The following is an 18,479-nucleotide window of genomic DNA, read 5'->3' on the forward strand; positions in this document are numbered from 1 at the left end:
CATATTTCTTATACAAATATTTGGATAGAAAGTCACAGAATCTGATACAGCACTTAGGAAATAAAAAATAAGTAAAGTTAACTATAAAATATGCCTCATAAATATTACAAACATTTCATTAAATGGACAAATCCTGAGAATGAAGAAGGAACCACTCCAAAACACAATATTTATTTAAAAGACAATGTAGTTTGTGTTGAAGACATTGTTTGCTGGGGAGAAAGGCCTTAAAAATAGAATAGAAAAATGCAACATTCTTTATTAATTTGACTGGAAACATCAGTACTCAATCATTTTCTTCTCTCACGGAGGGTACAAGATACCACACAAAAATTTAATTTTATTTAGTTTATTAATATGATCCAAACAAATTCAGCCTAAGAAATGAAGAAAGGACACAAAACAAGATTTGGTTGAACTATACATAAAGAACCAAAGAAGTGATGAGCTTTTCAATCGGTGACAATTTTATTATGGAAAGTTAGTTCATTAACTAATATAAAAATAAATCTACAATAGCAACTGTGACTCAAATTGAGCCAGTCCGCAGCATGGGCACCCAGCACGGCAGGGAGCTGCGTACTGCGTGGACCCACACCCTCCTGGGCTGGCTCACACGGTCTGGCCTCTGACCTGGAACCTCATCAAGGACCCCTCACAGCACAGAGTAGGCAGCCAGCTACATTTTCTCCTCAGCTCACAATCAGTTATATGCCATGTCTGTTTCCCATGGCTTCCTTCTTTTCAGAAAATGACAGAGCTCAAGAAAAAACTCACCTGGCCAGTGCTGAGCAGACAAGAAAAGAAAGTATTTTGAGATGGGTTCCAGGTAGTTTGGTGGTACCCACAGACTCAGATAAACGAGGAGATTCGAATGGGCATGGTTGAAAAGCATCGCGGGAAGGGGCCCATGGTAATTTACAGAAAGGACGGAACAGATAACAGTGAAAGGCAGGAAGGACCATGGTCACGCGTGGGAAGTCGCACCCAAGGAATGAGGAAAGGAAGAAACCTGGAATGGAGGGTACTTCCTTCCTTATATTTTTAAGATGAAGGCATTTTTTAAAGGAATATAGAAAACCAAATCAAAAATTAAAAAGTAAATTAGCAACAATGAGTATTTAAATAAAATGGAATACAGAAGGAAATAAAGAATTCTTTTACTTCCACGTTGTCCAGTTTTTTGAAAAAGGTTCTTTAAAGTCAGGCCAGTTTTGCTTTACCTGCCATCGACATGTGCTATCAGACATTTCTGAGGAAAAGGAGAGAACCCGACTGACATCCCTCAGGCGACCTGGGAAAGAGGGAGGAGGGGCGGACGGGAATGTATGAAGGGCAGGTCTCCACGCTCTTCACACTCTCTCTTCAGGAGCTAAGTGTCTCTAACCCGCAGGGTAAGTGACAGGTGAGATCACACAAAACACTGTCACCAGCACAGCAGAATTACGACCACCAGCGCCAGCTGCTGGGCGTGCTGCCGAGGGCCGTGAGGCCCACAAGGAGCTTGAGAGAGACATTTCTGCGCAGAGAAGAGGACCGAGAGGTGCCACACACCAAAGGCTCTGCTTTGTAGGGTCTTTCTATGTCTGGAGGCAACGCTGTCATCCCTTGAATCTGAAAATGAAAGAGCAGGTGATTTCAGAGCAGGACGGCAGCCAAGCTTGCTCAGCCACTGCACTTCTGCAGGGGTCAAAGGCTGGGGGGTGGGGTGGGAGGCTGCTGAGGTGGTCAAAGGTCAGGAGGCAGAGCCTTAGGGACTCCCAGGGAGGTGGAGAAGAGGGCCAGACACATCTTTGAGAAGAAGAGATAGAGACAGGCTCTGTCGCTTTCTGAAGTTCTCACTTCATCCTGTTCCTGCTTCATCCCAACTCTGGTTTTAGAATAAATTCCCCTCTTCAAAGGGAGTGGAATCAGGAGTTTTCAGTCAACCCAAGTAATTACTGAACAAATAAATTATCAGATATACCAAAAGACAACTGGGCCGTTAGATTTATGGATATTGGTCTGTTCCTTAGATTTTACCTGTTGTGGATTCAGGTAAATGGTGACACCTGGTTTCCCAGAAAATGAAAACAAAGTGGGGCTTACCGACCACTCCGCGTTGTCCGTCTTGGAGCATCTCACGTTCACCGGCAGGCTAAGGACCAGCTTATTGAAGGAGAGACCTTCCTTTTTAGTCCATTTAAACTTATTCATTGCATCCATGAAAGAAAGGTTTCTATACTGCTTGGGGCTTTTGATAATGAAAGGCCAGGTCCTGAATTTAAAATAAACCACCACAATTACTCATATTCAGAACAAAAGCATCACATGTTTCCATTACTTTGCAACTTTCTAAAAGAGACCTCGTATGCGTTCATTTTTACACACATAGATAACGTAACGCAGAGCACTGATGAACTCATCAGCAATTACTGGGAGAAATATATGCCAAATAATGAGTCTTTTTAAAAAATCAAATTCCTTGTTTTAGTACCAGATGGGTATTCCTTTCAGACACATAATTTTGCTCAGAAAGCTCCCCCAGAGCCTCACAATTCCTCCCTTATTTGTTTTGGCTCTAGTTACAATGCAAATGGTTAAGCATGCAGGTCTCAAGGGCGTAATGCTAATGGTGTAATAAAGAAATGCTCATGTTCTTAAAAGAAGAGAGATGGAAATTTCAATTCCGTGCTGTTGAAAAGTCTGACTCCTGCTGGCTGCCCTGTTTTGTATGTCACTTGGCTAAGTGACAATAAATACACAAGATTTGAAATTGAACCAGTGTTTTTAAAATTTGACTGAGGAACAACACTCTGTAGAAGATAAACTCTGCTTCCACTTATGGCTGGAAAAATACACATGTTAAACGTCCAAGAAAGAAAGAAGAGGGGCTGGCCCCGGGCCGAGTGGTTAAGTTCGCACGCTCCACTTCGGTGGCCCAGGGTTTCCCTTGTTCGGATCCTGGGCGCGGACATGGCACTGCTCATTAGGCCATGCTGAGGCGGCATCCCATATGCCACAACTAGAAGGACCCACAACTAAAATACACAACTATGTACTGGGGGGCTTTGGGGAGAAGGAGGGAAAAAAAAAGGAAGCTTGGCAACAGATGTTAGCTCAGGGCCAATCTTTAAAAAAAAAAAAAGGAAAGTAATCACAGAAGAATGACATGACCTTCTTGAAAAGATACACTTCAGGTGGCATCTTTCATTAAATATGAATTTTATATTATTGATTCCTGAAAAAAGTAAAAGTCTAAGTGTTGTCACATCACAAAAATTTACGTGAACAAATCTATGGACCTTCCAGGAGATTATTATGGGTAATAATAGCAGGTATTTGTTTCCTGGACTCCTCAAGAAGAGGTTTCACTGATTTTCAGTAATTATCAACTAATTATCCTCCAGCCAAGGAATCTACATTTTTGATATTCCATCTTCACAATTTCTTCATTTATTTATGTCATTACTCACTCTCTCTCTTACATAACCTACTCAGACACACTGAATATTATCTTTTTAAGTATATTAAACATCTTTTAATAATTTTTTAGAGTTACAAAGATAAATTTGTAATGTCTAAATTAAAATCATTTCCTCCATACTCTTAATAAATGAGACAATGAGTAAAACAGTGGGCAATATATAAGGATCTTTCTCTTCTTCATCCTAACTTCCTTTTTCCTTTACTTAAAGTCATATCTGCTTTGAGTTTTAAATGCATTACTTTCACAGAGACCTTAAAGTTAAGTACCATAAAGAAAGAGGAATCAGCATCACACTGCATTAAACATATCTAGGAATGACCTAACATCTATAGCATTTTAAAATTTAATTTGCCATGAAGACTCATAGAGATACAATCCAGAATTAGCGTAAAACAAAAATCTGACTTGAGAAGGGCCTATTATATTTATATACAATGCCCTTGGAAATACACTAAAAAGCTACAGTTAGGTTTTATTAAATATAAAATACTTTTTAAATCAAATATTAAAAATAAAATTTACTTTTCAAAAAGATAAGTTATCTATCTTGAAAAAAGAAAATCGCCTTTATAACCAAGGAAATGCTGGGGGAAATCATCAGGGTGTAACCACCTAAAATGCCACAAGGTGGCACTGGAATCTCTCCTAAGGCGCCGAGGTGGCCTAAATCCTCTGAATTTCCTGCAGCCTTGCTGGTGAGAGTGAGAAGGGTAGTACAGCACATAGATGAAATCTTAAAAAGCTTTGCTGCTAGAATAAATAAGTAAACTAGTATGTATTGAGATGGCACAGCATAAAGTGACAGAAGGGGTGTAAACACATTTGTTAACATAAATACACAGAAAAAGGATAGAGAAAAGGGCGAACCCCATGGCTCCTATGTGGGAGACGGCAGGACTGAGGCTGGGTGAACAGGGGTGCGGCACTCAGCTCTCTTAGGTGGAGGTTTGTCTCAGTATTGTCTCCTTTCCGTTCCCACTAACTTTGTTCAGGCTCTTGCTCTGTAAGACCATCACACCAACAAACTTCCTACGTGTCATCTGTAAGCTTTCTATCCTGCACCACGCTTCCAAATCACCCCCCGAGGAAAGAGAAGGAAAAGACAGAAAGAGAAGTCCTTGAAAAGTGAATGCTTATCCTGGGCATTTTTCCTGCAAAGATTAAGCTTTCAACCAGAAAGAGGTAACCTTGAAGCAGTAAGTTCTTCTGCTATCACTGGGGCTGGGACCTGGGAGTATTAGGAACATGACAGAAATTAAAACTGTTACATTTCTGCACATTTGAGCAAGCTGTAAATGTCTACTGAGATACACAAATAAAAGGGTATTATTTATACATCACTGCAGTTGATCAAAATTAATCATGTTAATATGATTTAATAGTGATGAGTAATTTTCCCTTGAAAGTTTAATCTAATTGACAAGTTGATTTAAAAATATACTCGAAAATGCAGTAAACTTAGACTATACCAAATAATTTTGGGAATAGAAAAAAATGACAAAGTTTGGCGATTTACAAGCTCTTATTTTAAGACTTACTATAAACCCATAATAACCAAGTGTGGTATTATAGTAAGTCTAAATACGTACAGCAAAGAAGCAGAATACAGAGTGTGGAAATAGTCAATATATGGTCAAATGATTTTCAACCAATACTCCAGGGTAACTCAATAGGAAAAGTGTAGTTTTTTTCATCAAATTGTCTTTGAACAACCTCTTCCCACACACACAAATTTCCTCAAAATGGATCATTAACCTAAATGCAAAAGCTAAAACTGTAAACGTTTTACGGGGGGAAGAAAAAAAAAAAACAGGAGAAAGTGCTCACACCTTGGGTGGGGGGGGGTAAAGATTTCTTACACAGGATCTCAAAGGCACAAAACAAACCGAAAATAATCAAATGGATTTCAAAAAATAAGTTAAAAAAATGAAAATCAAGTCACAGACTGGGAAAAATTATTTGCAAACATATATCTGACAAAGAACTTATATCCAAAGTATGAAGAACTCTTAAAAATCATAAAGAACTCATACAACTCAGTAATCTGAAAACAAGGAATCCAATTAAACAATGGACAAACATTGAACAGATGGCTCAAAAGGAACAAGTATAAATGACTAATAAGCATGTGAAAACTGGCTCAACGTCATTAGTCATAAGGGAAATGGAAAATAAAGCTACAATAAGATACCACCACACACACAAGAAAATAGGTAAAATTTAAAACGTTGAAAATCAAAACATTGGGAAGAATGTTAAGCAACAGGAACTCTTAGATGTTACTGGTAAGAATGTGAAAATGTACACCATTCTGGAGGACATTTTGAGAGTCTCATGGAGTAAACATGAACTTAGTAAACAATCCAGTGATTCCACTAGGTATTAACACAGAAATTAAAAGCAAGTGTCCACACAAAGACTAACACAATCATGTTCGTAGCAGCTTTCATCATGATAGCCAGAAACTGGAAGCAAACCAGATATCTCTCAACTGGTGAACTGACAAATTCCCACCCAAGGGAATACTACTCAGCAATGACAAGGAAGGGGCTGCTGACACACACACCAGCATGATGAACCTCAGAAACATTCTCAGTCAAAGAAGCCAGGCACAACAGAGTACATACCATGTGATTCCATTTTTATAAAAATCTAGAAAAGAGCAAACTACTATAGCGACATCGAGCAGATTCAGTTTCCTGGGGCTCTGTGTGGGAGGTGGGACTGTCTTCAGAGAGGCACAAGAGAACGTCTAGGGGGATGGAGATGTGTTATATCTCCTGTGTGATAGGGTTAAACAGGCGTACACATCTGAGAAAACCTTCTAACAATATACTTACAATCGGTGCCTTTTATGGTAAGTTTCACCTCAGGCAATTTGACTTTGAAAAATAAGGAATAAAACAGAAATAAAAAGATATCAACAAGCTGACGAAAAAAGACACAACCTGATGCCATAAAGTTGACACTCTAATTGTTAAAGAAGGAAGCCAGGAAATCTGACGTAACAAGCTCCTACCCTAATCCTCTGACACTCTATGTAAAGGAATACGGGAGCGCACTGTAAAGGTGAGTCTCCCTGACAGAACATCTGACAGCCTGCTAGAAGGCCTGGGACATTCCTCCATGGAAAGGGAATCAGCTCCTACCAGTTAGAAAACTTCCTCAAATTGGCTTGTAATAAAATCTGAGGAAGGAATAACAGTCCCCCCTCCACACCCACAGCCCTTTACCCTCAAAATGTAGAAAAGTATGTACGTAAAAGATATCAACCAACCCTCAACTGTGGTGTGGAAAGAAAGAAAGTTACGCTCAGATTTGCTCAGAAGGTCGTTAAGAATCTACCCACATTTTATAAGAGCAAAGAGGGGGTGTTTCAGAACTGGCTCGGCATAACTGAGAAATGATGTAATAACCATGCAAGCAGAGGGCAAAAAGGAAATTATATCATATTTCATGTAAAGAGACACAAACAGCTGACTCCAGAAGAAAATATAAACCAATTATATTGGAGAGAATTCCCACACGTGTTTACGCTAAAATTTATTTCATAAGAACATGAATTTAATGGAACAAGAGCTCAGATACGAGATGATAAAACAACAGAATGCGATGAGAAGGGAGATAGCAGATCAAGGAAATAAATTTAAGACAAAACAAATTTAGCACCAAATAAATTAGAAAAAGCAAGAAGCAGAAAAGCACTCCTGAAAAATTATAAGAGAAAATGCTTGAGAAAAATCTCGAATAGAATAGAAAAAAGCTTGTAGCTATAACATTAGAAAATTTTCCTGAAATGAAAAAAAGAAGTGCATATACGGACTGAAAGGACACTGTGTTCCAGGGAAATTTGATTCAGATGCTCAACACTGAAACACGTTTAACATAACTTACGAATTCCACAGGTAGAGGAAGAATGCTCCCACCCAACCACAGAGATCTCCGAAGGGAGAAAAAATGTTATGACCCCAAAATATTACATCTAGCCAAACGTGGTCCAAATATAAATGCAGAAATTCTCAAACATAAAAGAATTCAGGGCATAAAGTACTTGGAAGCCATTCCCGATTACACAACTTAAACATAAAATTCTGATGAATCAGAACTGTAGAAATCATATAGAGATTGGAGTTGCCACTGAATCTATTTAAATAGAAAAGTTGCATTAAATATTGTGGGAATTAGGTTTAAGAATTAAATGTAAAAATTAAACATCTTGAAAGTACAAAAATTATAAATAGTAACTATTTGGAGGTATGGAAAAGGGAGGTGGGAGAAAATGTGAAAGTATGAATGTCCTCGTCTTTTATGATCTAAAATGCAGACGTATTTAAAAGAGTACAACATCTTAATGTCTTTTACGATCTATTTTCTCAACCTTCAAGAGGCCCTTTAGAAAACAATTATCTCCAGGCCAGCCCAGTGGCACAGCGGTTAAGTTCACACGTTCTGCTTCATTGGCCCGGGGTTCACCGGTTTGGATCCTGGGTGTGGACCTATGCACTGCATGTCAAGCCATGCTGTGGCAGCCGTCCCACATAGAAAGTAGAGGAAGATGGGCATGGATGTTAGCTCAGGGCCAGTCTTCCTCAGCAAAAAAGAGGAAGATTGCCAGCAGATGTTAGCTCAGGGCTAGTTTTCCCCAAAAAATAAAATAAATAGATAAATAAATAAAACAATTGTCTTTTGTGGTTAAAAACAACAGGGCAGCATTTATTTGAAGTTCAACCATTGTTCTGTTTTAGTTTAGTTTCTTTTCCTTCTGATAAAACAAAATTAAAGTCTAATGTTTTGTTTAAAACAGTGAGCAAATTATAACCTTTATAACAATAATTAATTCATGTTTATATCAACGCCTACATAGAAAGTGTCTGTAATAACACCCAAATAATGTTAGTATTGTTTATTTGTAACAGAATTTGACGTGACTGCTTTTGTCTTCTTTTTGAAACTTTTTTCTGTATTACCTAAATTCTTTATAAAAAGTATGCGTGAATTTTACACATTATAAAGTGATTTTTCCTGCAAAAAAAAAAATTATAGAAACACTTCTCTTGTTTCTTTTTTAGAAATAGAACAAATAACACAGGAACTTTCCATCACACAGACCTCACTGGAACTGCACAGACAGGGGTGATGTGTGGTGCGGCACAGAATACAAAATTTATCTAAACTCATTATCTAGTCTGTTATCTGATCTGTGTGAGTTTGTTGTTTTTCCTTAAGCCTTGCCAGATCTGTAGGAGGCAGAGAAAAACTTCATCTCCCAAAACAGACAAATCCTGACACAGGATGTAGTTGTCTCTATTTTTCTAGCAGCTTATCTTCTAATCCTAGGATTGCTACAGAATGTTTAAAATAAAATGGAGCATCTAACTAATCAGTATATTAAACACAGAGAATAGGAGATTTGGGGTTATATGTTATATGATATTCCTTTCTAGTACTGTATCCTGAATCCAAATTAGCAATAATCCTTTAAGCAAAACAGAAAAACACCCAAACCATTTCTCTCTTTCTGATCTTTTCGCCAGTACCTTGCTGGTTTGGCTTTCAGTAACATTTGTGTCACTGTGATGATGAGCTAGTCTTGAAAGTCTGATTTAAAGCCCAAACATGTATTTTAGAACAGAGGCTCTTTTTTACTGGTATTTTTGAAGAAGAAATATATTTAGCCACGTAGTTAAATGGTTTTACGAGGGCAATGACATCTCAAAACTGACCTTGTTCTGAAGCATTTCTCCTCATCTTTCTAAGTGATGAAAAACCCAACTTCGATATTTCCTGGGGGAGACCAAAGGTGTGGACAGTGACAGAGCTCTTTGGGACGAGGGAGCTGAGCATTTTCGGAAGCTTCACACAAGTTAAACACAAAAGGAAATAACTGGGCCATAGAATGCATTTCGAATCATCATCTTGTAAACACACAGCTTTGAACACCCATTTGTTTTCAACATTCTCTCAGATTAACCCTTGATTAGGAAAAGTTTCTAGTCAATATGCAAAAAATATGCTAAAGGAAAAAAGGTCATTTAAGTCTTAGCAAGGAACAATATAATATTTATATTTTAAACAAAAAAAAAGACCGAAGCCTTGTGTTTTTAGAATGACATTTTACGCACTCTTTTGATTTTTATTAATGTTTTATTTATTTGTTGGCATATGTAATTATTTATTTTGACTAAAAAGAGACCACAGTACAAACCCTAGCTCCCCATTTATTCGGTACGATATGATGTTGAACAGTGTCTTAACCTCTCTGTCTCCATTTCCTCCTCTACAGAACCGGGATTAAAATTCCTGCTCTAGGGGGCTGGCCCCGTGGCCAAGTGGTTAAGTTCGCGCGCTCCGCTGCAGGCGGCCCAGTGTTTCGTTGGTTCGAGTCCTGGGCGCGGACATGGCACTGCTCGTCGGGCCACGCTGAGGCGGCGTCCCACATGCCACAACTAGAGGGACCCACAACAAAGAATATACAACTATGTACCAGGGGGCTTTGGGGAGAAAAAGGAAAAAATAAAAAAAAATCTAAAAAAAAAAAAAAAAAAAAAAATTCCTGCTCTACCTATAGAATGGTGCAGAAATAAATTAAATGAAATTATGCAGGAGAAAATGCTTCATAAACTACAAACTAATTTGCAAATAAAATTTGCATTTTGTTCTTCGTATTTTAGTAGATACAGATTCCTGCTCTGTGGGACACTGGGTTCTCTTGGTAGGAACTCAGTGGAACATATCTACAAAGACTAAGTTCAATTTAAAAAGAACAGTGTTCCTAGTTCACAATTTATAATCTCTGTAATATTTTGGAACAAAAAGTAGACCATAATCCCATTCTCCTTCAGCATCTGCATTTCACCACATCCTCACTGTGTCCTTTACCCTCTCCTTAAATACACCTCAAAAATCTACGTGTATCTTTTGCCTAATTACGTGTCTCTTTCATTTTGAAAAGCCCTAATCATTAGAAAATTCTTCCTTATAGTAAAACAAAATATATGCTCCAAAATTTCCACCAGTCACCTTAATTCTACTCTGTGGTGTTACTAAGAGTGGATAAAATCCTTTTCTCTCCATCATCCTTAGTATATCCAAAACAGATCTTCAATTTCTTCTTCCAAGGTGCTCCCACGCCATTCGCACCTCCTCAGATCCCCTTCCTCCCCTCTTTCCCCCGCCATCTTCCCGAGACCCGATCAGTCAACACATCCAGTGGTGCTACCTTCAAAAGGTCACCTGAACGTAACCATCTCATCAACTCTACTGCCACCACTCTGGTCCCAAATACCCTCACCTCTCAACTGGACAGTCACAATAGTCTCCTGGTTGGAATTATTGTCCTCCTAGAGTCAATTTTTTATATTTGTTTATACCCTACAATGGCTTCTCATTGCATGTAAAACCCAAAGTCCTTATGTTGCCTGTGAAGTCCTCCATGATCTGGTCCCACTTGCTGTCAGACCTCCTCACCTATTCTCTACCACATTTCATTCTGTTCCAGCCAAACTCAGCTTCTTCATACCCACCATTGGTCCTTACGCTGGCTCTCCTCTCTGCAGAGAGGACACTTGCACATCTTCCCATGGCTAGTTCCTCATCACTGAGGTCTCTGCTCAAACATCACCTCCTGCCGTGGATTGAATGTTTGTGTCCCCCCAAAATTCATATGTTAAAATCCTAACCCCTAAGGCAATGTTATTAGGAGGTAGGACCTTTGGGAGGTGATTAGGTCATGAGGGCAGAGTCCTCACGAATGAGATTAGTGCTCTTATAAATGCAGCTTGAGAAAGCTCCCTTGCCCCTTCTGCCATGAGGTTACTTTGAGAAGACAGCTGTCTACGAGGGTCCTCACTAGACACAGAATCTGCCAGCGCCTCGATCTTAAGACTTCCCAGCCTCCGGAACTGGGAGAAATAAATTTCCATCGTGTATGAGCAACACCGTCTATGGCATTTACGTTATAGTAGCCTGGACAGATTGAGACCCCCCCCAAAGGCTTCCACCACCCTACTGACAACAGCTACACACTTCCTCCACTGTCTCAATTATTTTCATAACATCCACTAATACCTGAAATTTTATATTTATATTGTTTATTTGTTTATTACCGCTCCCTCACTCTAGAACATAACCTCAAGAGGGCAAAAATAATATGTATTTTGTTTATTATTTTACCTTAAGTAGTTTCTGTGATATGCACTTATGCAGAAAGAGTTAACATAGCAGGCCTGAGACTGCCAACCTTAGAAATGCCTGCTTGCGGACCAGCCCCAGTGGCCTAGTGGTTAAGTTTGGGGTGCTCCACTTCAGCAACCTGGATTTGGTTCTGAGGTGCAGACCTACACCACCTGTCTATCAGTGGCCATGCTGAGACAGTGGTTCACATACAAAAAGTGCAAGACTGGCAGCAGATGTTAGCTCAGGGTGAATCTTGCTCAGCAAAAAAAAAAAAAAGAAAGAAAGAAATGCCTGCTTGGATGGCCAACCTTTGGCTGACATCGGCAAACTTAAAACAGCCGACAATTTCCTGATATAAAGCTTCCTCTAAATGATACAGGTGACTCATGCTGCCTACACTGTTTGTACAAATGATGCTGTTTATGTTGAACACCTGCTTTCCTTCTGGAGTCTGGAATTTTGGTACTTGCTAAGCAGAGGGCACCTATGTGACCAGCCCCCAATAAAAACTCTGGACACTGAGTCTCTCATGAGCTTCTCCAGTTGACAACATTTCATACATGTTATCATAATCTGATGCTGGTGGAATTGAGCACATTGTGAGCAAGTCCACTGGGAGAGGGTCTCCTGGACACTCACCCCTGGTTTCCTCTGGACTTTGTCCCACGTGCCTACTCCTTCTGTTGTTTCTTTATATTCTTTCACTGTAATAAATATTAGTCATGAGTACAACTATACACTGAATCCTTTAGGTCCTCCTAGAAAATCACTGAACCTGGGGGTAGTCTTGGGGACCCTGAAGATAGCAACCAAGAAGCTAATCTGGTCTCCCAGTTGAAAAGAATCAAATAGAATAGCACATACAGGAATTCCATAACATGGTGATGAATCCAGTATGAAAATAAAGCCATCCTTCCCTGAAGTCCGTTACCCCCACCAAGAAATCCATTTCCTACTTACGTGACCGGCCTGTAGATCTCCTTAACACCGATGAACTGAAGCTGCTCCATAATGTCTGGAATACTTGCACATCGAGTAAGATTAATTCTTGGGTAATAAAGAAGATACGAGAGACACATTTCATTCCTGGTGCTTAATCCTCCCTGAAAATAGACATTTTTTTAGTAAAGCATAATTTGGTCTTTAAAAAGGTATCGACATATTTAAAAATTAAAAGAATTATTTCTATCTCTTTAAAAGTTGCCTCTCTTAAATAACCTAATAATCTCCTTTAAGGTCTGTTTATGTGACACAAACTTTCCACCACAGTGAACATTTCAGAGAATTATAGGGAGGTTTGGTTAACATGATAGATACCAGTCAGTCAGTCTGGCGGAATCTTTGCCTGATTGCACTGAATTTTCTATAATCTTGTTGTCATGTCTATAAACATCAGCAGCTACACACCACAGAAGAGACAGATTTCACATTTTGAATCTCAGTAGTAAATTATCTACTAAAATCTAAAAAGATCAAAGATCCTCAGAAGAACAGAATATAGAGTTGCTACAACATATTATCTATAATGTCCAATTTTCAACCAAAAGTTATTAAACATGAAAAGAAACAGGAAACTGTCATCTGTACTCAGAGAAAAAAAGTTAGTCAGTAGAAACTAATTGTGAGAGGATACAGATGCTGGATTTAGCAAAGACTTAAAAGCAAATATAAATATGTTTAAAAAGTTAAAGAAAGATGGTAAAGTAATTAAAAGCAAATACGCTAAAATGAGTGAACAAACAGAGAATGACATCAGAGAAAAGACAACATAAGAGAGAAGCAAATAGAAATTGTAGAGCTGAAAGCTACCATAACTGGATTAAAAATTCACAGGATGAGCTCAACAGCAGATTTGAGACAGCAAAGGAAAGAATCAGTGAATTTGAAGATAGATCAGTAGAAATTTTCCGATCCAAAGAACAGAGACGGGGGAGAAAAAAAGACTAAAGAAAGTGAAAACAACTCAGAGATCTGTGGGACAATATTTAATGTTCCAATATACATGTAATTGGAGTTCCAGAATGAGAGGGAAGAGAGAAAAGAATAGAAAAAAATTTGAAAAAATAATGGCTGAAATTTTCCCAAATTTAGTGAAAAACATTAACATACAGACTCCAGAAGCTTAATGAACACCAAAGATAAATATGAAGAAAGCCACACCTAGACACATCATAGTCATATGGCTAAAAGCCAAAGACAAAGAGAAAATCTTGAAAGTAGCAAGAGAAAAATGACACATCACATATGGGGGAACAAGAATACAGTTGACAGCTGACATCTCATCATAAATGATGGAAGTAAATGAAAGATACTGGAATTACATACTCAAGGGCTGCAGGGAAAAAGAAATTAACTAAGAATTCTGTGTCCAGCAAATCATCTATCCTTCAAAAATTAGGGTGAAAAGCTTACCAGTATTGTTCACAGTTATAAATTAATGTAGTGACTAATATGCAATGACTGTACAAATTGCAAAACATAATATTTTGCACTTGATGAGCAAGGCAGGATTGGGCAAAGGGAAAAGTTGATCTACAAATGACGTTGCAGCTGACACCTCAGTAAATATCACATTTAATTTATCCTTTGAGTTGGATGGCTCTTCAGAGTTGCACCAAATTGTAACAACGGAGCTGGGCCTTTCTATCCTTACATCAACCAGTCACGGGCTGCTGGCTGCCCCACTGGAGAGCGTGCAACTTTAAGTGAGGTGTTCCTTGATACCAAGGGCTAGGCCCAGTGAGGGACACAGTTGTGAATTCTTATCATCTGATATTTTCAGTGGCTGGAGTTTAGCTGTGTTGGCCCCGAAGATGGAGAGCATCCAGGAAGAGCACCAAAATATACACTAAAATAATAATTTATTATGTCTAGAGTAAAATATTTCATCCAAACAAAATTATATGAAAGGCATGAGAAAAATAAAGCCAACACCAGTATACTGACTACCCTCTGTGTGATCCTCTTCAATTCTCCTCTTTCCCATCCTAAGCAAAGATGTCTTAATATTTTGTTTATCATTTTATTGCTTTTCATCACAATTTACATTCAGTTTATTGATGTATGTATGTGTAGACAATATATTGTTTACATATATTTTGTATGTTCTTGAACTTTAGATACATGATAGCATACTACATATAGTCTGATGCAAACTCGTTCTTTTCAATCAACGATGTTCTTCAGATACATTCATGTTAATATATGTGGTTTTAGTTCATTAATTTTCATAACTGTATACTATTTATATATCATATGCACATATTATAATGCATTATTTGTTCTCCTTTTGAGAAATAGTTGAGCTGTTGCCAGTTTTTGTTCCTGTGTTGCTACACGTTACTATGAATATTTTATATATTTCTCTCCTGGAACACTTTGCAAAAATAACCTCAAGGTTAAATGAATGGAACTGGGTAGAGCATATATGAATCTCCAACTTTTCTAGACAATGCCATGTTTTTCCCTGAAGTGGTTTTATAAATTTACATTCAGCAGTGTATGAGGGTACCAGTGTTAGCACATTGGAATTGCAATTTTAAATATTGCCAAACTGGTGGGTATAAAATATCTCCTTCTGGTTTGCATGTGCATGACTCTGGTTTCAAAGGAAACAGAGCATCCTTTCATCTGTTAATTATCTATTTGGGCTTCTATTTCTGTGATGAAATGTTTTTGTCTTTTGCTCTTTTTCTACTGTATGTTTGTCTTATATTACTGATTTATGGAATTTCTTTTATATGCAGGATACTAAGGCTTTGTTAATCTCTGCATTGCAAGTATTTTTTTTAGTTTAAAATTTGTCTTTTCACTTATTTAATAGTGTTTTTTGGTAACCCAAAACTTTAATGTAGTCAAATTCATCATTCTTTTAATTTATAGTTTGTGCTTTTTATGTATTGTTTAAGTTCTTACCTACCCCAAGTCATAAAGATATAGTCATGTATTTTGCTCCTAATGGTTTTAAAATTTTGTTCTTCACATTTAAATATGTAATTTACCTGGAGTTTATTTTCTGTATATATTGTGAGATAAAGACACCATTTTATTTTTGTTATCTGGATAGCCAATTGTGCCAGTAATTCTTTAATGAAAAGTCCATACTTTCCCATTGATCTGAATGCCATGTCTATCCTAAGCCAAGTTTCCAAATGGAGGATTTGCAGCTGTTTCCAGGCTCCCTATTCTGTTCTACTGTTTTAAGTCTGGACGCAAAACACCATATTCATCATCATAGCTCTAAAATAAGCCTTCAGATCCAGTAGCTTGTTTCCCATCTTGTTCTTTTTTTGTAGTCTTTTGCCTATTATTAGCTCTTTGCTCTTCTGTGTAGATTTTAGAATCAACTTGCTCCATATAAAAGCTAAAACTGTAAAATTTTTAGAAAAATTAAAAAATAGGAGAAAATCTTTGTGGCTATGGGCAGGCAAGATTTCTTAGGATATTAAAACCACAAATCTTAAAATCTCTCTGATTTATTTTTACTGGAATTACATCATATTTATAGACCAATTTAAATTGAAGGATCATCTTTATCTTACTGAGCCTTTCTATCCATGAACACAGTATCTCTTAATTTCTTTAATGTCTTGCGATAAAGATTAATAATTTTTCTGTAGAGATTAAACATCTCTAATGTTAGATTTTATTTCTATAGAACTTATAGTTAAAAATTGCATTTTCTTGGGATAGTTTCTTGTATACTAAAATACAATTAATTTTAGATATTATCAGTTTTTAGGAAGCTTTTGATGTAGTAAATTGCAATATGTGTGAATAATGTGTTTTACTTCTTTGTTTCTTCCTTTCTGGTCCCTATATCTCATTTTTTTTCTTTTCTAGTACAATGTTGAGTAGAAACAATGATAATAAATACCCTAGTATTCTTCTTGATTTTAAAAGAAATACCTCTAATATTTCACTTAGCTTGATTATTGCTATCAATTTTTCATAGCTGATCTTTAGCTGGTTAAGGCAATTCTCTCCTCTTCCTGGTTTGCTAAATGTTCTTTCTGCCCATGATTGACAAATTTTATAAATACTTCATGTGCTTCCATTGAGGTGATCATATATCTTTTTCCCTCAATCTCTTGGTTGAAGAATGTGGTTAACATATTTTCTGGGGCCGGCCCTGTGGCTGATTGGTTAAGTTCATGCACACTGCTTCTGCGGCCCAGGGTTCACGGGTTTGGATCCTGGGCGTGGACCTACACACCACTCATCAAGCCATGCTGTGGCGGCATCCCACATAGAAGAACTAGAATGACTTACAACTAGGGTATACAGCTATGTGCTGGGGCTTTGGGGAGGATCTAATTTAAACCAATTTTACATTTTTTGGTTAAACCCAAATTGGTCCTAACATTACATGTTTCTATTATGCAAGATTTGGTTTGTCAATACATAGTCAAAGATATTTCCATCAGGTGCATGTTGTTGACCTCTCTCACACTGCTATTATCAAGTTTTAGTATTAAGATTATGTTAACTTCATCAAGTGAGTTGATGGGAGATGTTCCCTCTCTTTGTATTCCCTGAAAGAGATGAGTCTATTTCTTGAACGTCTGGCAGAACTCCCCAGAAAATCTGTTGGGATCAGATTTCTCTTTGGTTCAGAAGCCCTATGATCATGCAGTTCATTCTTCCTTTTGAAGTCTTAATTCATCTGAGTCCAGACTCACGTAGATGGCCATTAGTGACCACAGGTCTCTTATTAATAATATTTGGTGAGAAAAAACTAAAAGTCTAAGGAAAGCTTTTCATGAAGGAGTCAATAAATTACACTGCAACTATTACCATAGTATCATTACTTAATCTGATAAAATTCTAAAACAGCTCTGATTTCAGTTTTATAATGTTTCATGTTCAAGACTTTCAGGAATTTTGCTTCCAAATGGGAATGCCTTTTACTTTTTTTCTTCTACAAAGTTTATTCCTCCCTCTCCACAAATGAATTTTAAAAATGAAAAAATTTTCTTACCCAAGTCATCCGGCCTCTATCTTTTGTGTTGTAGCGACACTCAGTAATTAGATTATCTCCCTAAAACATAAAAGTAAAAGCTTTCAGACTAGCATTTTATGCTATTTTATTTAGCAAACACATTTGTAGGCCAACAGGTTAATTTGCTATATGAATGGATGCATTAAGTCATTGGATTCAGGAGAAGACCTTTGATCTATTTAATTCTAGGATTGCTAGTATAATACACAAACAAACAACGAAGGCTTTCTGGCCAGACTCCACCATGTTCTAGCTGCATGACCTTGGGTAAGGAAATGAATCATCCGGGTACAATTTGTTCATCTAAAAAATAAGGATAAAAATAGCACTTATTTTGCACAGCTGATGTGAGAAAATTAAATGACATAACACACACTTAGCTCTTAGTACAGATTAAACACTTCATAAATGTTAGCCAGAGATGTTAGTTAATGGATCACCTCTTCATTTACATTATTTTCCTTAAAGGTCTTTAGTCATGTCTATTTCTTATATCAGAATTGTGAGGCAAAGTAATGGTACTTTATTGTTCCAGTGTTTTCCAACTTTTTGAACAATTCGGCACACATAGGAAATATTTTTTTATGGCTCCCACTCAGGTAAATGGATGGGCTATTCATGGACCAGAGGCAGCTAGCTCTGGGTGCCAGCCCCCAGATCTGCTCAGAGGGCCCAGGGGTCAGTATCTCAACACAGTTATACCTGCTCAGGGCACATCAGGTGGGAGCTCTGAGACAACACAATAAAACTGGTTGGAAAGCCTCAAGATAAGACAACACAATAGAGTGCAGTCCTTAGGAATCTTGACAAGGTCATTGCTTCTCAATCTTCATC

General features: G+C 37.6%; 1 protein-coding gene across 2 annotated transcripts in view; it reads right to left on the reverse strand.

Annotated features, from left to right (window-relative positions):
- Positions 1-333: 333 nt before the first annotated feature.
- The window catches only part of MOXD1 (monooxygenase DBH like 1), an 82,290-nt gene continuing 64,144 nt past the window's right edge, over positions 334-18,479 (reverse strand). For both annotated transcript variants that reach the window (XM_070496393.1, XM_014828894.3), the window contains 4 exons: positions 17,625-17,684; positions 12,605-12,747; positions 2,089-2,257; positions 334-1,614 (listed from right to left, as the gene is read on the reverse strand). In XM_070496393.1, the coding sequence (XP_070352494.1) occupies positions 1,444-1,614; positions 2,089-2,257; positions 12,605-12,747; positions 17,625-17,684 (543 nt within the window). In that variant the 3' untranslated portion in view covers positions 334-1,443. The remainder of the gene's footprint in view (positions 1,615-2,088; positions 2,258-12,604; positions 12,748-17,624; positions 17,685-18,479) is intronic.

Source organism: Equus asinus, chromosome 24 (assembly GCF_041296235.1).
Source record: "Equus asinus isolate D_3611 breed Donkey chromosome 24, EquAss-T2T_v2, whole genome shotgun sequence".
In the NCBI taxonomy this organism is placed as follows: domain Eukaryota; kingdom Metazoa; phylum Chordata; class Mammalia; order Perissodactyla; family Equidae; genus Equus; species Equus asinus.